Raw genomic sequence first — 27,622 nt, 5'->3', positions numbered from 1 at the left:
ATCTGTGTGTATCAATAAACCATTTTTGAGAAGTGAGTTCTGTGCAGACTTTGGACGGTATATGCACGTGTCTAGCCCGCCTTACCGGGGGATGTGTTCATAGGCGGCGGCCGCCGCAACCATGTACTTTCGCCGCAGTGTCTAACGATCTGATTCACTATGAGTTTACTTACTTAACAAGTGCGTCTTATGTACCGGTGCGTCTTATACACCGGTGTGACTTATATACGTTTTTTTTTAAAAACTGTCATATTGAGGGGGGTGCGACCTATACAAAGGTGCGACTTATAGACCGGAAAATACGGTATATGGATCGGAAACTTGGCGTCTTACTAAACATCTGGAAAGCAAACTTAGGTCGACTCAATGGGCCATTGAACGAATAACAATCGGTGAGTAACACTTGGGGAGAGGAAATGAGCTTCTTGGATCAGGGTACAAACTAGAGTAGATGATATTACAGTCAAATCTCGGTACAACGAACACCACATTAACGAACGTTTCAGAATAACGAGCATTTAAGAAATCCCACGCCGACTGCTTATAGTTTTAATGTAAAATTATTTCACTACTACGTACTTCAGAATAGCGAACTTTTCAAAATAACGACCGTTTTATTCAGTTCCGTGCCATGTTAACAACGCCTCAGTACAACAATCTCATATTTTCAAGTCCGGAGATTCTTAGATTTCCCTTAAAGAATTGCGGCAACCAGAGGCGTGCGCTAGCAGACGACACGGCGAAGTGCTGCGCAGAAGAGGACGTCTTGCAACTTGCTCCGCGGAATGCGCGAGCCGATGCGAGAGAGAGAAAAAATAAGGTGAGAAGAAGAGAAAAAAAAATGAAGCATGGTTGGCCTCTTCAGTCCAGAAAGCCGCGGCCGCGCTATTCGCGCCCCACCTCGAGTTTTTCTACGTTCCGCCGCTGCTCGGGTTGCTTGCTGGATCTTCACGGACATCAGCGGAGCTGACCACAGAGGACAATCTTCAGAGCATGAGCGTTCAGGATGTAGAAGGCAGTGAGGACGGCATGAACGACGATGCGGCTGAGGGTGCCGGGGCAGCAGCAAGACTGTGACCAGCAAGTGACGACCGCGGATGTCTGGGCAGCGTACTAAAATGGCACATTTCCGGGGAAAACCGCTCGGCCAAGGAGTCAGTCCACAGGAATATGGAAGAGTTGCAGTCCTTCGTGCTAGGAAACTTGCACTGCACGCACCAGGAGAAAATTGCCAACTACTTTAAATAAACGTGCATTGTTTCATGATCACTTGTGCATTTTTTTCTGAAAAATGACTTCAAGGATGCACAGCTCTACAGGTAGGTTGTTTTAGGCATTGAAATGTTATTTGTTGTCTTAAATTTTGCGATTTTCGATACAACGACGTTTCAGAATAACGAGCGATTTTCCGCCGTCCCCTGAAGTTCGTTATATCGAGATTTCACTGTACAGTTAAAATAAGGAAAAAGAAGTAGTCTTGGGCTGGCCATGTAGTGAGATGAACCGACTACCGGTTGACAGTTAGGGTAACTGAGTGCATAACAAGAGATGGGTCTAGAAGAAGGGGAAGGCCAATAACCCCACGGAGGTATGAAATAGAGACAGTTGGGTGTAAACTGGGGGCACAATTAAGCAATGCAGGACAGAAATGGTTGGAGGTTTATGGGAGAGGCCCTTATCCTCCTGAGGGCCTGAGTAGGCTGTTGTTGTTGTTGTTGTTGTTGTTGTTGTTGTTGTTGTTGTTGTTGATGATGATGATGATGATGCTTAGAGAAGGTATTTAGGAAGTGTGACTGGGAGAAGGCAAAGGCACAAATAAATGGGGAGCATTCAAGCTATACGTACTTGGCATTTGTGGATGGTTTGCCACAGTTTTGAGAACTCTCTGTCTTCAGTAAGATCACTAAGAGCAGGTCATCTTTCATAAGAACAAAAAACAGCCTGCCTTATCAGCAGGGAGAAGTCTTAAAGGAGCCATGAAGAGAAAATACAACTTCGTTTAATTTGAAAGAACCAGAATTCAGTATCTCACTCGGCTCCATTGCAGCCACAAAAGACGTTTTTTTAACGAAAAAAAAAACAAGAGGTATTTAAAAACTTTCAAATTTTGTGCCACAGTGACGTGTTATGAGCAAAAACGACGTAATACGGGTCAACAATAAAACACAATTTTCAGTGCGTTAACTGTATGTTAGCATTCAAGTGATGCGGTCAAATGGAACTAGAGGCCCCGTTACAGACGTCCAGTCATGTGTCGTCGCGACAGGTCAGTTAGGCGGCTGCCAATAGCACAAACGTGACGTCATAGAAAAGTTGCGGGAAATTGGCTAGGGGGTCGCGACTGCTTCACACGTTCTGTTTAATATCTCTGTTATTTGTTCGAAGATTGCGATGATATTGGTATCATTGTTATCGGGACTAAGCAGTCTTTCTAATAAACCCAACTTGTATTTTGTCTTCATGGCTCCTTTAAGCTTTGACTGCTAGTCTTGTCATTCAAAACAAACAGCTCACGCATTTTCTGGTATGTTTTTTGGGAGTCAGCTCTCTGCGCCTTTGCGTCTTCGCTTCCATCTTGCTTCTGTGCTGCTTACGTCGTATGTCAGGGTCTGAGAGTTGCGGCCCCTTGTGCTCACCCCTCCCCCCCTTGCAGTTCAAGTTCTCACTGACCACCAATGTGGACATACCAGGGGTAACCGTGGGTAGTGCCACCACTCCCCAGCCACCACCGCCAGCTGAAGAGAGCACTTCCACGCCACGAGCACCGGAGCTAGTCACGGAGAAAATGATGGGCTTCACGGGGTACCCGGAGCATTTGAGGCGAGTTGTCTTGCTGGGTGACTCTGCCACTTTGTCACTTTGAGCAACACGCTTTCTGCATTAGTATTCTCAGTGTGTGTATTTTTTTTTAGGGGCGAAGCCCCTTAGGGGCTGGGGCTGTTGGTGTCTCCTGTCGTCATCGTAATCGTCGTTTCATGTAGTCACGGTACTAAAGCACTGGGAAACTCGTTTATGCCTCGTGCTAGAATGTAGCGCGTATGAAAAATACACCGGGACACTCGTTTACGCCTTGCGCTGGAGCGCTCTGTAACGCATAATACAAAAACACCGGGACACTCTTTTAGGCCTCGCTCTAGAGAGCTTCGTGCTTCAAAGACACCAGACTTTTGCAGCAAAGCTGCACACCTCTACTCCCCGCCGGTTTCATCCCCGTTGGCAAAAACACCAAGGCGCCAAGAATACACTTATGCACTGCTTGCTTCGCCCCTCCCCAGGTTTCACATTTGTGGAGATGGCCGGGGATTTTTTTTTCAAGGATGAGTTCCCACAATTTGTGTTCTGCCGTATGAAGAAAGAATGGTGCAGGGGTCACCCTGTTTCCCGAAGTCTTTTGTTTCCTTGGGGGTTGATGTAGTATTGGCATGCCCATCCTAATGATGATCGAGACTTACTTCAGGTTTAGTTTCCTTGAAAGTGCGGTGGATTTAGCCAATGCATCCTACAACGCTGCGCGGTTGCTGCTGCTGCTTTTGTGGTCATTATTCTGTTTTTTTTTTTTGGTGCTGTATGATGCCCGAGTGGTACTTATTCTAGGGGTGAGACAGCTGCTCATATTGAAGTGTTTTGGTACAAATTCGTTTTCCTGCATCAAGCTGCTCCGAAAGCATGACAATTTTGAAAATTGCTCCAAGCTGCTCTAAAACAGGCTTGAAAAGGGAGGATTTTGACACTCACAACAGTTTCAATGGGGAAAAATGTCAACTTCACAACATTGATTTCCACGCAGCCCCAAGGTGAAGATGTTTTTTGCAGTTTGATTGATTTATCAATCAATCAATCAAAAACGGGATCAGATAGTGAAAAATTTCCCAAATGTCGCTTTTTTAGAAAGTTACATTTTCACATTGCAGTCGTTGCGTTGTTATAAAACGCAAAGTATTGCTGTGTTTGATAGTGAGCTTGCGGGCCGCGAGAATACGACTGACTGACGAACCAGAATCGCTGCGAAGTGTTTTCCAGTGCCCGATAGCTGGGCTGGTTACTATTGAACTCCAGTAGTAACTGGTAATGTATCTCAAGTGAAATTAATTGTTAAAGGCGAGGTGGCTAAGCATAGCAACGTTACTAAAATTGTGGTCAGGGTGAACGTGCACCTCAGGGGTTGAAATGGGAGGCCTTTTGGGGTGAGTTGCAACAACTGTTGCCTCGCTTTGCGCAATTTTTACCGTGGCTATACACACGTTCATATACAGCGCATCCTGGGATTGCAGAAAGGATAATGTTGCCATTTAAATGATAGCAAAATCATGTTACGATTGCAGCATTCTTAATTTAACATTTTTGGCTGCTCTCTACATTGTCTGTGCATACAGCCTCAATAAAATTTAGGAAGTTTGTGAGGAGGTAGTGCAGTTCATACCTTCTGATACTTTGTTAAAAAAACTTTCTCCGAAAGCTGTTTTAGGGTGGTGTGTATTCAAAACTGATTAAAAAGTGTGTCCCCCCCAAGTTGGTACAAATTTGATTTTTCAGGCTACAATTAAAGGCCAACTGCACTCAAAATTTAAACCTCTTGAAATTAAAAATAAAGCAACATGCAAAATACAACAGCCGGTAATACGCGTGTGGACGCCGCAAGCGGCCAGCAAAAATCGGCGATTTTGAAACCGAAACCAAGAGAGCGCGACCATTGTAGTGACGTTGCAGCTGGACGGTCACCAGCTCGGGAGAAAGTCTGCGTGCAAGCTCTACGCACGCACGGGCCGGCACATGCGTGAAGCGTGCGCAGCAAAGCTCGACCGGTTCTCCAGCTGCGTGGCTGGCCAGAGGAAGAAGCCCCCGTCAGCTGGAACGTCACAGGCGCGTCATGGCTGTTTACACGCTCCGCTGGCAGGTGCAGCGTGGTCTGCGGCGGAGCTTTTTTAAACGCTTATGACTGATTAACGAGGCATTTTGTGGGGCTACCGCTTGTGTCCCAGCTGATTTGGGGGGTACTTACTACGCATTGAAAATAAATTTGGTCGAGGTGAAATTTGAGTGCAGGTGGCCTTCAACATATTAAATTGTGTTAAATGCTCCAAATTGAAGTTCTTCTGCTCCAAAATCTAGATTTGGCGGCTTCAGAAACTGCTCCGAAATCTGTTTCAGCTGTCTCCCCCTTTGCTAGTGGCTATGCAGACAAGGAAAGTTGAGCTGTAAGCTTAGCTCACTTATTGCTAGCAGTCATTGTTTTGTAGCACTTTTTCTCAGTAAAGTTGTCTTCTTTAAAAGGTTGGTAGGGAAAAAAAACGAACAAGCGAGGGGAAAGTAGGTGCATTTAAATCTTTCAGTGTAGATGAGCTGTGTTTGACTGGCCTGGATGGAGGTTTTTGGTTCCCCAGAACAGGTTTGGCCGTAAATTGCAGTGCTCAGTTGTTTGGCACTGATCCTTCTTTGGCAGGTTGAAATGATGTTTGGGGTGGACATGTTGTAGACTTCAAGTCACACTTGCGCCGAACAATGTCCTGCCAGTTCCCAAAATTTTCAGTGTTAACGTTCACTTATCATGCTGCAGTGGCGCCACTGTGGTTCAATTCTTAGCAGCTGTAACTGCAAAGTCAAACAGTGTGAAGAAATTCTGACTACTCATGGCAAACACGATTATAAGCATTACTATATTGTCACGGCACATAGCCGTTGGCAATACCCCTCAGCGCCATTACAAAGGACCAGTGACGACGACGACGACGACGACGACAAAGAAGGTGCTCATGTACCCTGCGCTGGCTATCTGATCGCCACCTTGTAAATAATGTAAATAGATTGTTCACCTTCTTCATAATTCGTCTCATCTGCTCTGCCGCCACGTTACAATATCATGGGATGTAGCTGTAAAGGAAGACCATTCGTTTTGCTTAAAGGGGCCCTGAAAGGCATTTTGAGCACACTAAATGAACTAGCGCAACCGTTAGATTGGGTCGTCAACGTCCTCTGTGCCAAGCATTACTCTTTTACGCGCAGCGGAACGCTCACACTTTTGTTGCAAAGTTTGTCGTTTTTTTCTCACCCTTCCCTTCGTGTTTTTGGACGCCGCCATCTTCACATGTCTACATCATCGATTCCCAGATGTTTGTCATGAGCTAGACATCCTGCTATTGGGCGGCTTTTTCACGCACTTCCGGCAAAGAGATGAGTCGTCTGCTCAGCGTCTGCTCGCCGGCTGATCTGCCAGCGGAGTGCCGGATTGCTTGGGCATTTTACGTCAAACGAAACAAGTGTAAAACAAACGCTTAACCATTTGTATTGAATGCAACACGGCCATAACACGACATGGATATTCTGTTACCTGAGTACATTCCATAAAGAAAGCGTTGAAGCCCCGTGGCACTTCTTTCGTGCAATCGCAGAGAACGCCCTGAGCCGAATGCCCGGGTTTGACGCATACATTTTATTCAACTTCAAAACAACCCAGAGATGCGTTTCTAACGAACACAACGTCACAACATGCGTTGAAAGTCTGAACCACGATTGACAGAGGATGGGTTGCCTCCTGCCCGTCGTAAATTCGGTACTCACCTCGCGCGCGCTTTGCGGGGACGAACAGCAAGTCACTTAACTCTGGCACACAAGCCGAGATGGCTTTTAGCCACGCACACTGCACATACCCCATGCGAGGTTGAGTCGTACGCCGCTCGAGAAAGATAATCCAGACCATGGGAAGCACTATCCACCCGCAGAAGCACAACGTCTCATTTCATCGCGAAACAAAGGCGACAAAGGCGTCCACAACACACACACCATTGCCTCCTGTACTGTCAAATGCATCTCGCACTTCCAAATGGGAGTGAGTAGTATCCCTGCAGTGCCCATATGTCGCGAGGTGTCGCCCCAAGCTGAACCGGGATCACGCAACCGTAACTGACTTCTAGAGCGGTTTGTGCCTTGTTGCCAGGGCAATTGATGTTTGATATTGTCAAAGAAATGGTGCTCGCTCCAGCGCTAGAAAGCTCAGAGCCGCGGCGGAGCATGTTTTGCCAACGTTGCCGCTCTCCACCACGCGTCGCCCCAAGCTGAACTGGCGTTTTGTGCACGGGTTCAGTATCGGCTTAAAATGTCTTTTTCACATGCCGCCGGCAGGAATTATCACCGCCACAAAATAAGACCTGGCACCAGCGGGGCCACATCTGATACGGCGCTTTTTGGATAAACAGTGCGCGGTGCATCAAGGGAACGAGCGCACGACCCTCCCCGTGCGGCTGCGAGTTCGCCGCCGATAAAAGGTCATGTGCCGCCAGCAACGTACACCGCGAAAGGGCAAGGCCAGGCCGCCGCATACATGCGGCCAGATTTTTCGTTCGCTTTTCCAGCCTTGAGCGGAGTGCGGGATTCATGGTGTCAACAAAGCTTGCCCGTAGCAGACGAGTCTGAGCAGCGCAATAGCGGCAGTACGTCACCGCTGCGGAGCGCAGCATCATGGGAGGCAAGGCTCGCGCGCCGTCAACAGCGGAGAGTAAGTCGAAAGGAGGAGGAAACGCGGAGCGACGATAATGCGCGGTTTTTGATTTACGATTTCTCAGCTAATACTCATCGCTTTAACAAAATTCTTGCGGGAGGAAATTGCAAATACATTGCTTTGTTTGGGTACATGTACATCCATGCATCGGCGGAAGGTATTTCAGGACCCCTTTAAGACAGCACTATGTTCTTTGTTGTCAGGTCATGCTGGTCTCCATTTACTGTGCATGCACTAACTAAATTGTAACTGGTAGCTAAGCAGCTCAGTAAGACGGACTCCTGGGCTTGTTCAGGCATGTCTGGGTAAGTGTGAGGGGACAAGGTTGCGCAGTACTAGAAAGAAACTGATTGGTTGAGACGCAATGGTCTGGAGAAGGTTGGATGAACCAAGTGTTCACACTCGTCTTATCTTTTCCCTCTCCTGAGCCTTTGTCGTGCCACATTTCCTCGACCCTTTGAAGACTTGGTGCCTGCCCTCTCCTCGTTTTGTGCCTTTGATGCCTCTCAGTTCCTCAATTCTCTCCCCACTGTCATGCATACAGGCACCCACCGCCTCCGGAGCTCCTCCCAGACGATGAGGAGATGTACCGTTATGCAGACGTGGACGTGAGGCGTTCCTTGCTGCCCGTTGAGCTCGTGCAACAGATCGTCGATGCCAAGGTCCTCTACAAGTCAGGTGTGTGCAGGGGGAGGCCGTGCTATCCTGCTTGAGCAGGCTCACATCTCTTGGGTCCAAGTTGGTTGGTGTGTTGCGCTTGAAACAAGCTGTTGACGATCTTGAATAAGGACAGGCACAAAGGGGCAACTTGCAAACGGGTACACATGTATTTACTCAGCTGAATATCAGGTAGCAGCTTTTAATTGGGCCGAGTAACAACATTTTGTGGACAGTTCCAGGGGAGAATTTTCAGGTTGTGTGTGTGAATCTTCTTTCCAGTGGCTCATCTCTGCACGCAAACATCTACCGTATTTACACGATTGTAGGTCGACCCCTTTTTTCAATTTTGACAATCCAATGTTGGGGGGTCGACTTAGAATCGAAGTTGAACCGTCTACCGCTAGTAACGGCAAGAGAAACGAGAAATCGGGGGTGCTACGAGGTGGGGACAGCTTTGCACCCTCGTTCCCGTAATTATGGTCTAAACTATGAACCGCATGGGGCGTCTTCTGCTCGTGAAAATGCGCCGCCCTGACGCTGCCGTGACTACCACCCGCATGCTGCGCGCTACGCGATCGGCGGCGGCAACATGGCGGCACCATTCGGGAAGATGCGCGCGTAGCTCCAGCGACCGCTTCTAACCGCTCTCTAAGGTATCACTGAAGGCACAAACGAAGACGTTTGTGCAGGAAAGGAGCTGATAATGTGGTCGAAAACGACACTATATAGCATTATCCGCACCGCTAGGGAAAGCACCAATCAAATATCCGTCACCGTGGTAAGCCTAAACATCTCCGGCACCATGAAGAGCGCGCGTCGTCAGGCTCCTCCCGCTGCCGCGCTCGGCGCGCGTTTTATCAAGGTAGAACTGGTAGAATTTCAAAGCAGTAGAAGGTGCCGCGCGCGCGGAATCATCACCGCGGGCGTGAAAAAGTCGCCTGCGCAACGCCGACGCGCACAAATCGCGTGCAAAAACGCGTCAAGAAGTGTTTTATTCAACTTTAATAAACAAAATGAGTATTAGAGAATCCCTTGATGCAATGTGCGGCGCTAACGTAGCCCATATTATATCACATTGTTCAGTACACTTCCGAACACGATGGTGGGAGGTTAGTCGCTCAAAAGTAAATCGCGCGCGGCCGCTTCCGTCAGCCGACATGTTGTTTGTTTTGGTATCGTATCGCGCGGCAGTGGCAGCTGCCGGTTGCTTCAGTGGTTGTCATCTCGCAGCGAATGTGTTCTTCCCGCTCAACCCACAGCGAATGGTTCTTCCGGGTGCTTATACAAAAGCTTTTCTTTCTTAACATCTACCGCGCATACCGCGAGCGCAGAGCTTCTCTTTGTGCGTGGCCTCCGCAATCTGCTGCCGGCGGCGCCTGCACGATTTGCTGCCGGCAGCAAATTGCGGAGGCCATGCTTTGTGATACAATTTTCTAGGCGGCGCTATCATTTTTTTTTTTCAGAGGTGCATATTTGGGGGGTCGACCTACATTCGAGTCGACTTACAATCATGTAAATACGGTATATATGTTTGCCTGGTAGGCCCTGCGCTTATGGCCTTTCGATAAATGACAGGATCTTTATTAATACACACGAGTCCACTTGTAACGATACTGTGTATAACAATATATTGGATATAACGAGGAAAAACTATGGCACCATCCACTTTCGTATGCTTTCTGTGGTAAAATAAACTGCTTATTACAATGATCCAGTGCCGCGATATTGGATATAACGATTCAATCCGGTTGCAGCAAGCACTGAAAATTTGAGCTTCCGCCGGCTCACCGCAGCGCATTCGACTTGTTTTCTGAGGGTTGGAAGGGATGTGAGGTGGCTCGCATCCCTTCCAACCCTCGGAAAACGAGTCGAATGCGCCGCTTGCGAGGAAGCGAGAGGAGGGGGAGACCTGTTTTTCTTCTGAACCCCCCTCTCGGCGCCACCGCTTTAGTATAGTCCCCGCGCCCACTTGTGAACTCGCACCACTGGCGCCGCTCGCTCGCAAGTTTGCCTGCGTTCGCCTGTTGTGTCACGTGCACACCACTTTTACTTTGACTGGGTGCCTCTTCAACTGCCTCCGTTTTTACGTGGAAGGGACGTCAGGGCCAGTGTTCTGGTAACGTCCGAGTGCCTAAGTGAAGAGGCGATCGTTGCGCAGATATGTGCTGCGGACAGCGGTGACAGTGACGACTGACGACGTGGTTGTGCAGCCTGCTCAGGTAGGGTCTTCACAGGAGGCCCAGCGCATGATACAGTACCCCAGGGAGTTTGTTTCCGCCAAGGACCCTTCGCTCAGCTGGCTGAAGCACCTACAGATGCTCTCGAAAAAGATGTGTGCCAGCTTCACGTTAAGCAAACAAAGCCACCGACAATGGCATCCTTTCTGCAAATAAGTAGTAGTGCGGCCTTGCTTGGATGCAAATAAAATGTATTGCCCTCTGTTCTGTCTTTTGTTTTTTGCAACCCACTTATAACTATTATTGGTTATAATGGTGGGATTTTCTTGGCACTTGGATATTGTTGTAAGTGGACTGGACTGTAAAATGCTCTACGGTCGTTTATTGAATGCCCCTTAGGGCCCATGTAAATTTGTAAAGCGCACTGTGTCGTGCGGTAATGTGTGAGCCAAAAGTGCGTTTCCTGTTGCGTGATGCATTTGTGCAGGCGAACGCAATTTGCTTTGACCCTTTCCTCCCTCCCACCCTCCTCACCACTCTGTCGAATTCCTGTCCACTTTCACTAAGGCCATAGACAGGCGATGACAGTGACACTGCATTTTTACAAAATGACACTACTGCTGCTAGCGCAGCAAAAAGAAAAGCACAAGAGCTGTTTTCTTTTCCACGTCTAAAGAGTGCTGCTGTTGCATGGTACTTAGCCACTTAGCCACTCGAAAATAGACATTTTCGAAACGGACACAACTCAGAATTCTGCCCCCGATCTAGATGGAGCATCCTAAATGTAATGCCCGTGCCACACGTAGACGAAAAATGACATTAAGTGCTTAAGGCCTTTTAATGCCATTAATTTGCTGCTACACACAACAATCTAATGCCATTCGCTCTATTGTCATTTTTGGCTTAATGGAGCTCGCTCTATTGTCATTTTGGTTTAATGGAGCTCCGCATAACTCATTTGCCTTCACAAACGCCTTAAATCTGCCTACTTTCAAATGTGATGAGCACGAAATGAAACCAATGAAACTCTCAGCACCAGAGTGTTGACGCGGAAACATAGCTGAATTTCGAAATAACACAATTTCTTGTGCCCTCTTTGTGGCGAAGTTCCGTAGAAGACGAAGTTTACTAAAACAGCAGAAAAAGGCAAAACATTGTGTTACAGTTAAACCTGGATATAAAAAAGCTGACAAATTCTCGGAAAATTTCGCTATAAGGAGGTTTTCGTTATATGCAGTTTTGGTGTAAAAATTCGTGGAAAAAATGCACAAATGAAACAAAAGTATAACTGGAGGTCGGCATCACCTAAAACATTTATTTGGCGGAAAAAAACAGTTATTTTGCTCTGCTGCTTGTTCATGAGGGATGGCAGCACGGAACGCTCGCATGAGATTAACGCACACAACGCTGCCCCGCCATCGTCCAGCGATCCCGTGACGCGGCGCAAAACGTCTATCGCATCTAACACTTCCTCCGCGGACGGCAAGTCACGTGATCCCTCGACTTCCAAAGGTCCGTCCTCGTCATCTTGATCTCGAACCTTTTCGACGAGCGCCTCATCGGACATTTCTTCCGTCGTGATGGCGCAGTCGTCGGCATGCAGAAAGTCGCACAGCTGCACGTCGCCCGGCACTGCTCCGTTTGCGCGCAGTGACACCCAAGCTTCGGCGAGATCGGGCGGGCTTGAAGACTCCTCCTCTCCAGTTTCCGGACATTCCTCAGCTGTTTCAACCTCTTTTGTTATCCGGGCCTTTCTGAAGCAGTTCAAGACCACGTCCGCACTCGTCTCACGCCAGGATGCCTCAAGCATTTCAACCGCACGGAAGATGTCCACTTTGGTCTCCCGCTGGAAACGAAGGTCCAGAAGCAGCCTTTGAATTAGCCTCCGCCGGTAGGAGCACTTGACGCTGTTGATTATTCCTCTGTCGAGGGGCTGTATCAGCGATGTGCAGTTCGCGGGCAGATACTGCAGTTCTATGTTGGTCAGCTGGAGGGCTTCGACATGGTGCGCTGTACAGTTGTCTACGAAGAGACAAATTCTGCGTCCTTGCTTCTTCATGTCCGCGTCGAACTCCTTCAGCCAGTCGCTGAATATGTGCCGCGTCATCCATGCCTTGGCGTTTGCCACGTATGTGACAGGCATTCTGTGTGCCCCTTTGAAGCACCGCGGTCGGGCACTCTTGCCAATGACCAGCGGAACCCGCTTGTCACTCCCGTCTGAATTTACGCACAGGAGGACAGTGAGGCGACGTTTACTTTGCTTGCCGCCGTGGCAGAGGTCTCCTTTCAGCGTAAGGGTGCGGTTTGGGAGCATCTCATAAAATAGAGCCGTCTCGTCAGCGTTGTACGTGTCGCGAGGCTCGTACCGCTCCAAAATTCCTGGCAGCTTCTGCTCAACCCAAGCAGCAGCACCCTCGCTGTCCGCAGAGGACGACTCGCCGCTTATCATCCTGCCGACGATCCCGTACCTGTTCTTGAAGCCTTGCAGCCACCCGTTGCTCGCCTTCAGATCGTCGCATCCCAAGATGCAAGCATAGTCTTTTGCCTTCTGCTGCAAAACGGCGCCGCTGATGGGGACATTCCGAGCCCTCATATCCATAAACCACGTATACACGGCCTTATCAACGTCGGCGTACGTGGACTGCTTCAGCTTCTTCTTCTTGCCGCTGGTGCCAGCCTCCACTGCACTGCGAATCGAATCTTTGGCGTTCAGAATGGTCGACAGGCTACTGGCCGGGATGCCAAATCTTGCAGCGACGTCCTTCTTCTTTTCACCTGCGGCAACGGTGTCCAAAACGGCTACCTTGTCTTCAAGTGTCAATGTCTTTCGTTTCTTTATCGAGGCACTCATCTTTACAACCGCACACTTCCTAGATGCGAGGACGCAAGAGCCGACTCGCACGCGCGAATAAAAAAATGCTGGAGGAGTACTGATGCACAGAAGGGAGCAAAGAACGGAAAGCGCGGAAAGCGAGTGCGGCGTGTGTTTTCTCCAGTACGCAGCCACAGAACAGAGAGAGCGCGGGACGATTGTGAAGAGAGGAGAAAGCGGTGCCAGAGGAGGTTCGCTTGCGAAAGCCGCCTGACGCCATGCTCCCCCCCCACCCCCCTCCTTTTTTTTTTTTCTCCATGGAGCTTTTCTTTTAGTGTCACGTGGTGCGGGGATAGCGGATTGAAGAGGACTCCGGTAGCCGGCGCGAAAGCCTTTGAAAACCCGCGAGCACGGGTAGCACCGGTCAGGGAGCAACGGAATGCAGTTTGAAAAAAGAGGGGAGAGCGCGGCAGACACGTTCTGCAGCCCTCTCCTCTTTCTCCGCAACCCACACCCTCTCTACTGAAAGGGTGTTGGTTGCGCCGGCGCCGGTGGCACCGCGGCACCCCGCGGGAGCTCAGCAGCGAGACCGTTGCCGCGGCTTGTGCGCGCCGTGCGCGATCACATCGTTTCGCGCTGTCGGCGCCGGGGCAGCCGCGCAGCAGATGAATGCGGCTGTCCATCACGCTAAAAAAAAAAAAAAAAATGGTGCAAAATGGCGAGGTATTTGGCGGAAAAATTTGTTATTTCCAGGGTGCCCGCCGCTGCTAGTTTGTTACATAGAGGTCAGAAATACACATGCTTCTATGCAGTAGCGCCGGGGAATATCAAAACTTCGTAATAAAGAGGAATTCGTTGTATGGAGGTTCGTTATACGCAGGTTTAAAGGAGCCATGAAGACAAAATACAAGTTGGGCTTATTAGAAAGACTGCTTAGTCCCGATAACAATGATACCAATATCATCGCAATCTTCGAACAAATAACGGAGATATTAAAGAAAACTTGTGAAGCAGTCGCGACCCCCTAGCCAATTTCCCGCAACTTTTCTATGACGTCACTGAACCTTGTTTGCGCGATTGGCGGCCGCCTAACTGACCTGTCGCGATGACACATGACTGGACGTCTGTAATGGGGCCTCTAGTTTCATTTGACCGCATCACTTGAATGCTAACGTGCAGTTAACGCACTGAAAATTATGTTTTATTGTTGGCCCGTATGACGTCATGCTTGCTCATAACACGTCACTGTGGCGCAAAATTTGAAAGTTTTTAAATACTTCTTGTTTTTTTTTCATTAAAAAACATCTTTTGGGGCTGTAATGGAGCTGAGCGAGATACTGAATCCTAGTTCTTTCATATTAAACGAAGTTGTATTTTCTCTTCATGGCTCCTTTAACTGTACTCGTAGTTTTGAATTTTTTCGATTTGGCTTTTGCTAGCAGGCGACGGCAGCTGCTGAAGCCACTTTAGAAACGGCTCACACCATTTGTTTAGAAAACAGTCATTTTCTTTTACAAAAAACATTTTTAACCCTTCTAAGAAGTTTTTCTCCACTTTAAAGACTTCTAAAATACGAGTGCATTTCTCTTTGTGGTCATTATCACAATCATCCCTAACACATTTAATGCCTTTGCATTTTAGCGTGTAGCACAGACCGCCCAAATAATGTCATTCGGTATCTTAAGGCCTTAGGCACAAACTCATTTTTCGTCCACATGTAGCACAAGCATAAGATGTTTATGGCCATAACACACACTCCCTATTATTCTAGTGAATGACACAGTGTTCACTTTCCTTGCAATACAGGTCTCCTGACACTCAAGGGCTGGAGGAAACGCAAGTCGCAGCTGATCAAGCATTACGTAAACAATGCCAGCCTCGTGGAAGGAGGCCAGGAGCTGGAGCTGGTCTTCCAGCGGAGGCTGGGAGCGGACTTGGTTGCGGGGGAAGCTCCGTCGCGATCGCCCCACCGGACTCTACTTAGTGTCCGGGAGGAGGCAGGTTGGCTGCCTTGGGAGAAACAGAGGTTGTTTGCCGGTCTCGTCAAGGTAGGTCACCTCTTGTTACTTTATTTTCATGTCATTTTTTTTTTAAAACAAAACCCTTAAAGGGGCCATGCAGACAAAATATGTTTGTTTTATTCGAAAGATTTCGGGTTTTGTAGTGCCCTCAGCGCTTGTCCGGCACCAAATGATGAAGCGTTCACTGAGAAATTATTCAGTTTAGCTTAAAATTTTGCTCCTCCCGCCAAATCGGGTTTTAACGTCTGCCATGAAATGACAGGGGCAGGCATTGAAACAAACTTCCAGTGCGTCGTCAATCTCTTCAGCCTTGCTTACCGTCAGTCCTTCCAGATGGCGCTGCCATATTGAGCCGCAGACTGTTGTCCACCGTTGCTTTGTTTTGGACCGTATTTGCACCTACCGTAAAAACCCGAATCCAAGACGACCTTTTTTTCCAAAAATGGAAACGCCAAATCGCAGGTTCGTCTTGGATTCGGGTGCGAACAAAAATCCTAAAAATAAAAAAGAGGGGGGGGGGGGGCAGCGGCCGCCGCGAGTATACCTAAACTCACGAATTTATTCTCCATCGGAACAAAATAATGTGATCAGTCGCCCAACGATTTGTCTAAAAAACAAGCGCGGTCTTGGTTGCCTGAATGAGCGCGCGCGCATGTCCCTCCGTGGGAGACAGGGAGCATGCACGCATCGAGGCCGTCGAGGCTCGATGCGTGCGTGAGGCCGTCGAGGGTCGATGCGTGCGTGAACCGCGAAACCCAGCGCAAAATATACATACCGTAAACCATGCGCGGCGCGGGCGCGAGCAGTTCGTATGGGTTCGCAAGTACGTCTGGTTGGGAGCACTGCGGTAGAGAGTGTACCTAGCTGGTTGGTCCGCTCTGTCGTCTGCTACGGCGGTCCGCCGTGTGGATGCTCTCGCCGCTGCATCGGACCGCGGCGGACCGTGACGTAGCATCACGTGACCGTTTGGACCGCGGACTCGGTCCGTCGTGTGGATCGGCCTTTGACGTGTTGCTTTCGCTGACCGTGTTACATCGCGCCCATCGCGCTTTCAGTTGTAACTCCACTTTCGAAGCAGCGGATGCGATGTCATCCCGAAGCTACTACACAGCGTCGTTCAAGCGAAAAGTCATTGTAGTCGCGAAGGAGACAGGGAACAATCTCGCTACAGCAAGGAGGTACGGCGTTTCCGAGGCAAATGTTCGACGGTGGATGAAGGACGCTGATCGCCTGCAAAGCTGCTCCGGCACTCGGAAGGCATTTAGCGGGCCGAGAAAAGGACGGCACCCAGAACTTGAAGAGGAGTTGCTGACATTCGTTCGGAATGCAAGAAATGGCTGCATCGCCGTCACAACCGAGATGCTGCAAACAAAAGTGAGGGAAATCGCTCGGCAGCGTGGCCTTTCCGCAGCCGTGTTCAAGGCCAGCAAACATTGGGTGCAGCGGTTCATGAAGCGCTCTGGACTCTCTCTTCGACGGCGGACTTCAATTTGTCAACGCTTACCAGTCGACTTTGAAGAGAAGCTAACCAGCTTTCAACGCTACGTGATCGGACTGCGGCGCCGCCACGGCTATTGCCTGGGTCAAATAGGGAACGCGGACCAAACTCCGATCTACTTCGACATGCCCCTGACCCGAACTGTAGAGGCAGTTGGAGCCAAGCAAGTGAAAGTGAGAACGACGGGCAACGAGAAGCAACGAGTTACTGTCATGCTGGCCTGCACTGCAGATGGGAGGAGACTGCCGCCCTACATCATCTTCAGCAGGAAGACTCTTCCGAAGACGGAAGTGTTTCCTCGTGGAGCCATTATCCGGTGCAATGACAAAGGGTGGATGACGGCCGAACTGTTCGACGAGTGGATTCGGCTCGTCTGGCTTCGTCGTCCCGGAGCACTCCTGAGTCCGCGGTCCATGTTGGTCGTGGACTCCTTTAGAGGCCACACGTGCGATACCAGCAAAGCGTTGCTGGCGAACAACAAGTGCGACATGGTGGTCATCCCAGGAGGGATGACTTCCCAGTTACAGCCTCTGGATGCTTGCATTAATAAGCCTTTTAAGGACAGGGTCAGGTGCCTGTACAACGAGTGGATGCAAGAAGGTGACCACGCGCTCACTCCAACGGGCCGTCTGAAGCGCGTGTCGCTGTCTCAGCTTGTGGGGTGGATTTTGGATGCGTGGCACGGGATTCCGGACACCATGGTCGTTCGCTCGTTCCAGAAATGTGGCATTTCAAATGCGCTAGACGGGTCGGAAGATGACCTTCTCTGGCAAGAAGTCAGTGACAAGGAAGTCAGCAGCGATAGTGATTCGGAATAAACGCATGTAAGCTTTCTTTTCTTTTTTTCCAAAATTGCTTGTTGTCACTTAAGGGTTCGTCTTGCATTCGGGGTCGTCTTGGATTCGGGTTTTTACGGTAGCTTGTTTTAGTTACGAGAAAGTAACCGTTTCGTGTAACGTGGGGTAAGCTCGACAAACAGGGTGACGTAAAACAATGTCACTTACTCCAATGGGCCAGTGTCGTTTAAGACACCTCCAAAGCGGTGGACTGCTGTGCAGCTAAAACAAGCATAGTGCGCCCAGTACCAACAGCAGTGCGCATCAGTACTTCTGTGTGTACGTGTATTTTCGTAACTTTCATTCTTTACCCCACCAGTCTTACGCTGTAAAATGAATATGCATTACATTTAAGCGCAAATAACTCGTTCAGTGAGCTTATAAATAAGCCCTGCCTAATTTACGTTTGCTTTTTGCCAGCCTCAGCCAATCGCACAGCAGGGCTTATGACATCATAGGTTCTGTTGCGGGAAATGAGCTAGTGGGTCGCAAGGCCATCTCCTTTTGTCCTAATTAAATAGCTTGTTTGATCGAAGTGTGCGTTTAAAGTGGTGTCAGTGGGATTCTAACACTTTTTCGAATGAACCAAGCTTGTGTTTTGTCTGCATGGCCCCTTGAAATCTGTGTGAAGTTCATAAATACGTGGTCCAAAAGAAGTTGAAGTTGCACAAGCCAGGGAGCATGGGCTGTGGATTATGTGCCTAGAAAGGGAAAAAAAAACGTGCGAAAGGTGGGTTGGAAAAGGACTCTGAGAAAGGGCGACACAGTGTGCACCAGAAAATGATGATGGCTAGTGAGTGGAATGAACTCTGGAGAGTACTGTCCAGGGGACTGGTCAAGTGGTGATGGGCGTGGCAACAAAGCTCAGCAGGAAGTTGGAGAGCAAATCAACAGGAGGTCCAACTGAGCTGAGCTTCCGCCTTTACATTCTTTATAAGATTCCGAGCATCTCCTGTAATTTTTTATAAGCTTTGATGATGTTTGACCTCAAAGTGTGACGTTGTGCCTAACTTTGGGCCATAACATACCTGCGTCGTCTCCTCGCCCTACTGCGCATGAGCTCTTGTGCGAGTGAGTTGAGCTCGATAATGTGGGAGTCTTCAGACAGGGTCATTCTGAGTTCATAAATGAGCCACTTACACTTGCATGTAAAAAGAAGAAAAAAGTAAACGTGGTGTTTCTGCGTGTTGCGTTTAATTGGTTGTCGCACGCATTGCCTATAGTCTGTGTGCAGCCGTACTGTTTCATTTCGGGTTTGTTAAATGCAGGGTAAAAACCACCATACACTTCTAAGAAATTGTGTTTCTGCCAACCCTGGTTACTTTATGGTAGTACTTCACCGTAACTGAATGTGAAGTATTGAATTCGAAAGTGGTCAAAGCAAATCATTTTCCTCTTCATACTCACTTTGAAGGCAAAAATTGCAGATTCCTACAAAACTGTGCTAGTTAAGTATGAGCAGCGCTGCGCAGCGGGTCCTCTATGTAACCTGTGCATTGGTGGCACTTTACTGGGCATTGGAAGCTCGAAAGGCGCAGCAAAAAATTCAGTTCCTTATTCTTCCCAACCAGTGCTATGAATGTGCAATGAACGGGCCCCTAAAGTGCTCTGCACTTAATGTCCCCCCCCCTCTTTTCTTGCCTGCCAGGACGAGGGTGAGGCGGAGGAGCCCACCAGATGGCCGCAGCGACGGCTTCTGGACACGTTTGCCGACTCTCTGCGCCACGTCAACCGTCTGTTCAACGCCGCCTTTGGCTACGAGACGCGCAAGGTCCCCTCACACATGGTCCACATGGTGGACGTCCAGATCATGAGTCGGCTGCAACAGAAGTACGGGCCGAGTTGGGTGCATTTTAATGCGATAGCATTACTATGCATCGCTTGTGGGGGTAAAAAATTGTGTTGATGACGCTACTAAATATGGTATTTCATACGAGCTAAAATGTTACTATTTATGGATAGGTGTCCCTGTGGGGCCTGACTTGGTGGTATTTCTGGCATCTAGATTCTAGACTATGGAGAAAAAGTACTTTCCTACACCCTCCTATCGTGTCAAATTAAAAAAAAAAAGAATAAAAATTGGTGCCGCTTCCACTAGTGGAGCAAGGCTGGCGAAAGAATAAATCTGGCGCCGTATCTCCTTTCATCGGACACCCGCCTGCTGCATCATCATCATCATCATCAACAGCTTACTAGGTCGACTGCAGGATGGAAGCCTCTCCCATCGACCTCCAACCACTCCTGTCCCGTGCCCCTCAAGCCCATTCTTTGCCTCCAGATTTCCTTATTTCGTCCCTCTATCACGGATGGTTAACGGCCTTCCTCTTTTTCTAGATCCATCTCTCGATATCCATTTTGTTACCCTGGTAGTCCACAGGTTGACATATCGCCTAATTACGGGGCCAGCCCAAGTCCATTTCTTTATTTGTGCCATGATATCTTCTGCTCTAGTTTGTTCTCTGATCCAGGAAGCTCGTTTCCTGTCTCTAACTGTTACTCCAACCACATTCGTACCACGGGCCGTTGAGCCGACCTAAGTTTGCTTTCTAGTTGCATAGTAAGGCGCCAAGTTTCCATTCCATATGTGATCACCTCGCATTTATCTCTGAACTTGCCCTTGAAAGTTCTCCATTACTGGCAGGCCCGGATTGTTTCGTCCGCAGGCTTTCACATCTCTCTTCTAAAGCGGACCGCATTAGCACGCGCTAGATCCTGTGGCCAAGTCCAAAGCCAACGCATGCGATATGAACCCGAAAGAAATGCTGCGCGACCGGGATGCGATGATAGCTCAGTCGGATAGAAGCCAATTTCATAACGCGAGGGACCCAGGTTAAGTTCCAATCATGTGAAGCGTTTTATTTTCTTTCCAAATGGCTGCACATGTTATTGTTCCCCGCCACTGCAAACCCGCACCCCTTCGGCCTTCGGGGCGGCCCTGTGGTTAGGTTGCTGGTTTCACGGCATGAAAGTCCCGGGTCCTATTCCTGGGACCTCCCTTACCACATTTTGTAGCGAAAGCTACACTACGCTACCTCGGGCAGTCTTCGCGGGGTGACCAGTTTTGACCTTGAGAGCTAGAGGTCAAATTACGCCCCCTTCCGCAAGTGCCCGGCATGGAGCAGCGACCCGATGGAGGGGAGAAATAGGCAGCAGGGGAAAGAGAGGCTTATGCTTGGATGAAACCAGCGCGAACAGAAACAGAGACAAAGGAAGTGGAACGCAAGGGCAGCTGCAGGTCTAAAAACGAAAGTTTAATATCAAGAAGGGTGACTATAAATACCTAGCACAAAACAATAAAAAAAAAACACTGTGCATGTGGGAAACAAGTTTACAAAAGCCACGGTGATAAGGCAACTTGATAGACACCAGTGACAGTCAAGACCCTCGCAGATATGCAATCTCTTTGGGATGAAGACACACGCTTGCTTGGCTGACACACTTGTGTCCTCTTGCTGCTATGTGGAACAGTTCCATAATTTCGTGGGGCGTCGGTTCACGGGGCCTAAATAAAATGTCAGTGGCAGGAAAATTAGGTTTACATCCGCTGCTCTTACTACAATGTAAAGAAAGATGGGAGGATGAGAGGGCCCTTTAATGACAATTCATGCTCTCGCAAACGCACGTGGATACAACTTGTGTTCCATTTCCTGTGGCCTTTCTTATGTTCGCGCTGATTTCATCCAAGAATATGTCTTTCCAGCTAGACCAGCTTGCAACCCTTCTGCCGAGAGATAGGCAAGGAGGGAATGCAGCCGCACGCGGGAGCCGTGTTGCTACCTGGCGGAGGAAGGCCAGGAGGCCATGTGTGGTGCAGAGCCGTATGCAGTAAGACGAACGTCCAGGTGTGGTGGCTCGTACAGTGGCGAGGATTAAAAAACACCATGAGGCAAAAAAAAGATGATGAATAAGCAGTGTATTCATTGCAAACATGTCTGTATATCACAGCGAAACCACACCTTAACTACACCTCGACAATGGCCCTAGCCAGGGCAGTGAAGCTTTCACTGTCAACTAGGGTTAACCAAAGCTAAACCACCGCAATTTTGTTTTCTTGGGGCTGTGGGGCTTTTTGGTGCGACGGACAGATATGTGTTGGCCTAAACAGCCTACTGAGCGAGCTGTTGGTCGTGACGTCTGGTGGCCTGTGCGTGCAGGTTTCCCGAAGAGTTTGACCGCACCTCCTCGCACAAGATTCGCAGCTCGGACGACATGCAGTTTGCCTTCTCCTACTTCTACTTCCTCATGAGCGAGAAGCACGAGATTCAGCCGGAGGAATACTTCGACGCCTTTGACGTCGACAACACTGGGTAAGTGCCCTTTTTTTTTTTCATTGCAGAACACTGCTATACTTGGTTACAACTCAAGAACGGCAGCACCTCATGTAGTGTATCACTCCGCCAAAGCGCCGGACCCGTGACGTCAGTGCGCGCGCGTTTTGAAAGGGGTTTGCTATGAATGCGTGATATCGTCTGCCTTGTCTCGCACAGTTTGTGTGTCATCACTGGAGTCGTTTATAAGCATATTAAGTCGAAAAAATCACGGGAACGGCTCACGCCATGTTCGAAATATTCCCAGTAGTGGCCTACTTGCGCCGCACGGAGAAACATCCGTCTACGGTGATAAGGCACAGCGGCAACTTCCGGTGCCGTTCTTAAGTTGTCACCGAGTATAGGTATGCCTTGGTTTTAGTGAGAAATGTATCCCTATGTGCGTCAGTAAGTTCATGCACGGATGACTTCATCTGGCTTGATTACTTTCCAGCTAAGGTTTGCTGACAAGGGTCAAAAAGTATTGAAGAGTATTGCATTCTTACTACAAGCGAATTAAAAATTTGAAGGCGACTGGGAACTAGTTCAATGCGTTGGATAATTTGCTGTGCAGGATAGTAGGCCCATAGAAAAGAAAAATGTGATGACTGTTTGCCCTGCTCAATGGGAGGAATACTAATTTGAAATATCTGAGTTTCAAACTGGAGTTAACGATGAATGAATTTTTTTTTTTTCAAAGCTGACGAGCAGAAATACGTGTCCCCATTTCTATTATGTAGACACTGATCGTGTGCCAAACACTGATGAGTTGAAGAACTGTCATGCTGTATCTTTTTTAAAAATGTGTTATGTCTCGCTTGAAAAGCTTTTGAGAAACATTGTAAATCTTTTTTTGTTGTGACATCACTCAACACCTCCGCACCTCTTTCTATGTCATGTCCCGCCTCACCTCTGTTTTCTTGTAGACTACAGTGGAATCTCTGTGATACGAATCTTACGGGGCAGCAAAAATATTCGTATCACTTGAAAAACTGTATCGCCAGAAAAGAAGAAAAAATAAGTTCTTTGCACGTGGAAACGGCCGCGCACGTGACAGGCAGTGGCAACGTGACGTCAGCTCCTGCCGTGAAGGGGTGCAGGTAGCTTCAGCGACCATTTCTAACCTTTTGTTAGAATGCAGCTCAAGGTGTCAACCAAATCGCTGATGTGGGAAAGGAGTTGATAATGTGAGCGAAAATTGCACTATAAAATGTCATCTGCGCCAAATATTCACCGCGGAGGTGGCCCAGCCAGCTGCTGCAAGCGTTTCGAAATTGCCGCCATTAGGACACACGTCTCCCCATTGGCGCACGTCGTGAGGCTCCTCCCACTGCCGTGCGCAGCAACCGAGGCAGAAGCTGCCGCCGGAATTAGCTGGGGTGCCGGGCCGAATCGTCTGCACGGGCGTCAAAGGAATGCGTGCCCATCGCAGACATGCACAAATATCATGCAAGAATGAACCATACGGTTCGACGCATGAGCAGCGTGAGCAACACACGGCAAGGCAATGACAGGACAGGAGAGCAAGGAATGTGGAGAAGGTGAATGGCGAGTTCTCACCATCAGAAACGAGACAAATGCCTGATTGCCCCCCCCCCCCCCCCCCAATGCAGTGGTTTGTTCAAAATGTATCATACAAAAAGGAGGCTAGAGGTACTTCAGCTGCAGCCAGCGGGAACGACAGGAAGAGCGAGAAGATAAGCATCTGCAGAAATTCGGAGAATTCTTGTGCCGCTTGTTTTGAGTGCGAGTTCTTTACAGCCCAACTTCTTGGTTTTTCTAAATCCTGACCGACCAATTATGTCCATTTACGCTATTATAATGATTACGGGTGTTGCGGCAAATGTGGATTATTGTGGAAATGCAAGGCATTACACGGTTCGCGATTTTCCGGGATATTTTTTTATACAGTTAAACCTCGATGTAACGAAGTCGACAAAATTCGTTATTTACATCGTTACATTGAAATTTCGCTACATTGAAATTCGCGGTTATAATGAAGTGTTCATCCCGTGAAGCGTTTCCTGAAAAATAAAACGTGGCGCGCATACACGGCCGGCGCACTGTTTCTGTTTCTATCGGTGCTTAATCGTCTACGCGGGCATCAGCGTGATCCGCATGGAGCGTTTTCTTCCCGAAAAAATGCGCCCCGCAAGCCACAGGCGTGCTGACGCAGCCGCGGAGACCACCCGCGCGATACGGGTAGCTCCAGCGACCGATTCTAACCGCTCGCTGAAACGCAACTCGAGGGGCAAACGAGAGGGGTATGCGAGAAAAAAAGCGGATAACGTGGGCGAAATTTTCACTGTAAAACGTCATACGCGCCGCTTACGAGAGCGTCCATCAAATATCCTTCGCGGCGGCCTTATCGGTCTAGCCAGCCGGCATCCCCGAGCGCTTCGAAGCTCCCGCCATAGGGTGCGCGCCTCCCCATTGGCGAAACTGGTCAGGCTCCTCCCACTGCTGCGCGCAGCGCGAGTCACTTCCCGACGCCGGCACGCAATCGCGGAGACGCCGGTGTGAAAAAAAAAAAAAAAAAAAAAAAAACGCGCGTGCAAGGCTCATAAGATTCACAAATGCTTGCTGGGACGACGAAACCCAACAAGCATGAGCGAACTCGAAGTGCAAAGCGGCGGCTTGCGGCGGCGGCGGCGGCAACGCCAGTGGCGATTAGGCTTACCACCGCGGAGGATATTTGATGGGCGCTTTCGTAAGCGGCGCGTGTCACGTTTTACAATGAAAATTTCGCCCACGTTATCCGCTTTTTTTTTCTCGCACGCCCCTCTCATATGGCCCTCGAGTTGCGTTTCAGCGAGAGGTTAGAAGCGGTCGCTGGAGCTACCCGATCGCGCGGGTGGTCTCCGCGGCTGCGTCAGCGCGCCTGTGGCTTGCGGGGGCGCGTTTTGCGTTTTTGCAGGGAGAAAACGCTGCTTGCGGTTCACGGTGATGCCGATTAAGCCGCAGACGATTAAGCTCCGACAGAAACAGCGCGCCAGACGTGTATGCACGCCACACAGTTTCTAGGCAAGGGACTTAAAGACTCCGTGGCTGGCTGCATCCGCGGCATTGGGCGACCCGTGTCGCCGTTCGCGTTTTATTGGGACCCTATTTCGGCGCTTGCGTCTCCCAAAATCTACTTCTACAACTTAAATATCGTGCCTCGTTCTCCATGAAACTTCGTTACATTGAAATTCCGGCAAACGGGACTTCGTTACACAGAGGGTGAAAATACATGGTGTGCATACACTTGAAGTTACAAAAAATTCCGTGGTTCGTTACATCGAGGGTTTCGTTACATTGAAGTTCGTTACATCGAGGTTTATCTGTATTTCACTTATTTTTAAGTTTTTCAAAATTTCGTTCAACCAATTATCTCCATTTACACTATTATAACTAACAGGTAGAACTTTTGCAAAATATACATTGTTGTGGAAATACAGGGCTTTACACGGTTCGCTATTTTCCCTAACTTTTTAACATTTTTTTCTTATTTTTCTAGTTTTTCAAAATTTTTTCCACCAATTATCTCCGTTTATGCTATTATGATGATTGCAGGTGGAACTTGCGCAAAATCTGAATTGTAGTGGTAGTGCAGGGCATTACACGTTCCAGTCTGTGGGGTTACTCGGCAAAGAATGCTACGCATTAATAGTGGCGGATAAAAGATACGATGGGACAGGGAGAAGGAACAGGCATAGAGAGGGTGAAACGTTTGGTTCGTTCGGAGCTGCACCTCTCCTGGCACTATTGTAAACACCCCACGAGGAGAAATACCGTCAGCGGGGGAGACTAATGCTTTTGTGCCTGCGTGCAACCAAGGCCGCACAGTCGCACCACAACTCTCGCCTCCCGTCCACGCTGCGGACGGCTGCTCGCAACTCGACCGTTCCTATCACCCGCACCGGAGTGATAAATGTGTGCGGATTATTCTATTTTTTTTACATTATATCCTATACATTTTGGCCGGACAACTTTGCAAATTCGTATCACGATGAAATTTGTGTCAACTGAATTCGTATCACCGAGATTCCACTGTGCATGACGCCATTTGGGCAGCCTCGTGCAAAAGGTTCAGTGCGATGCTTGCACAGTGTTGTGCGATTTGGCGCGAAGCATATCACAGTGGTCATTTGCCAGAATCCGTAACACCCCTTGGATTTTGATCAGGCTTGCCATGGTGGCTCAGTGGCTAAGCCTGCTGAGCCCAAGGACGCAAGTTTGATCCCTACTGCAGTGGCTGCTTTTCTGGAGTGCGGCAAAAAACGAAAACGCCTATGTAGCGAGATTTTGGCCTACGTAGAAGATCTTTAGGTGGCGGAAATTAATCCAGAGCCCTTCACTACATAGTGCCTCAAAACCCAAGTGTAGCTTTGGCGCATTTAAACTCTCCAAAATTTTGTATTTCGACCAGGGAATGACTGCCTGAAAATTAAGGCACAAATCTGGGCAAGAGACGCCAAATTGAGTTGTGGGCATTGCTTAATGACCATACCACGTCAAAGTCCAGGATGTATGGACCATGTTGTGAGTGTATTTGGCTCATTTGCACGCATTTTTAATGAAAAAGGTGCACTTAAATGGGCCTGTTCCATCGCACGATTGTTTTGGCAATTTGCTGTCGTCAGCTGTGATGATGTCCTGGCAAGACCGCAGGGCTAAATTTAGTGGAGTGCTAGTATTTTTAACTTCTACAAATCTTGGGTGAGGGAATAAAAAGTCAGCATCTACCGTGAAATGAGTGAACAAGAGGTTCCAGTCTGTTTTAGCATGAGAACCCATTGCAAGTCAGTGCGACTTCATTAGGGTTCAGTATTTCTCGAGGTATAGGCCCGGGTGTGAGTGCCTTTTGTATTTTTCATCAAGAACTTTATTTCAACACCTATTTTTAAATTTTTTTTCTGCAAAACTTGAACCTACATTTTAAATTAACTTGCCATTAATGGTGGTGAACTTGTTGACATTTTTGCCACTGCCTATTACGAGTTATGTATTGATGTTATGCCTCAAATATGCCTAATCTGAACTACAGCTTTTAACTGAACAACAAAGTTTAGTATGAAGTATACCAGATTCGCTGGTTTGGAAATGTTTTGCCTGTATTAACTTCTCTTTTCAGAATTCTTTTAACTTTTGGCTGTGTGGCTGAAAAGTGGGACAGACAGACAGACCAAAATGTTCACATTTAAGTAGCCCAAGAAAGACTGCTATTTTTCAAAACAAGAGCAGAGAGTGATGTATATGGCTAACACATCAGCGACATGTGTCTGCAGCAGATATTAAAATAAAGGTCTGTGTTCTAATGCCCAGATTCTTAAAACTCCTTAGCGTACTAAATCGCCATGAGTCGTTCCCTGTCGCTTCTTGTTACCTGCAGGACTTGGTCTGACCGGGAGATTCGCACGCTGGTGACGCACCTGTTCGACCTGCCCGTGGACCTGGCCAACACACGACAGGTGGAGCAACTGCTGGCAGAGTGCGCCCACAACTTCACACCTGCGTTCGTGCCTCCGACACCCGCCTACGAACGCTATGCCGACTCGAAGCTGGTGAGAGGGGTGGCGGGTTGCCGAGTGCTCAAAGAGTGTCGTACTAATACGGGGTGCGCGAGGTATTTGAGAACACTATTCCCTATTGCCGTAGACACCAGCAGGCTCATCATATATGTCTAGGCGTGCGGCTTCCTATTCGTCGACCGCTTATCTTTCATACTGTGCAGTTTGTTCAGAGATGCAGGCATACAAGTTGATGCAGGAAATGAAACACCATGCAGTCCTCGTCGCCCCGGCCGCGCACCACAGCGACTTGAAAATTGCCGCCTT

The 27,622-nt window shown here is 48.7% G+C and overlaps 1 protein-coding gene across 3 annotated transcripts in view; it reads left to right on the top strand.

The window, feature by feature from the left end:
- LOC144175845 (N-acetylglucosamine-1-phosphotransferase subunits alpha/beta-like) overlaps window positions 1–27,622 on the top strand; it is a 93,027-nt gene that overhangs the window by 41,907 nt on the left and 23,498 nt on the right. For all 3 annotated transcript variants that reach the window (XM_077704860.1, XM_077704859.1, XM_077704862.1), the window contains 6 exons: window positions 2,654–2,820; window positions 8,037–8,170; window positions 14,948–15,189; window positions 19,145–19,326; window positions 21,651–21,803; window positions 27,178–27,349. In XM_077704860.1, the coding sequence (XP_077560986.1) occupies window positions 2,654–2,820; window positions 8,037–8,170; window positions 14,948–15,189; window positions 19,145–19,326; window positions 21,651–21,803; window positions 27,178–27,349 (1,050 nt within the window). The remainder of the gene's footprint in view (window positions 1–2,653; window positions 2,821–8,036; window positions 8,171–14,947; window positions 15,190–19,144; window positions 19,327–21,650; window positions 21,804–27,177; window positions 27,350–27,622) is intronic.

The sequence above is a fragment of the Haemaphysalis longicornis genome, unplaced genomic scaffold, assembly GCF_048455015.1.
Source record: "Haemaphysalis longicornis isolate Haplotype H1 unplaced genomic scaffold, Haemaphysalis longicornis Haplotype H1 scaffold_3, whole genome shotgun sequence".
In the NCBI taxonomy this organism is placed as follows: Eukaryota; Metazoa; Arthropoda; class Arachnida; order Ixodida; family Ixodidae; genus Haemaphysalis; species Haemaphysalis longicornis.
This window is presented reverse-complemented; position numbering and strand designations above follow the sequence as displayed.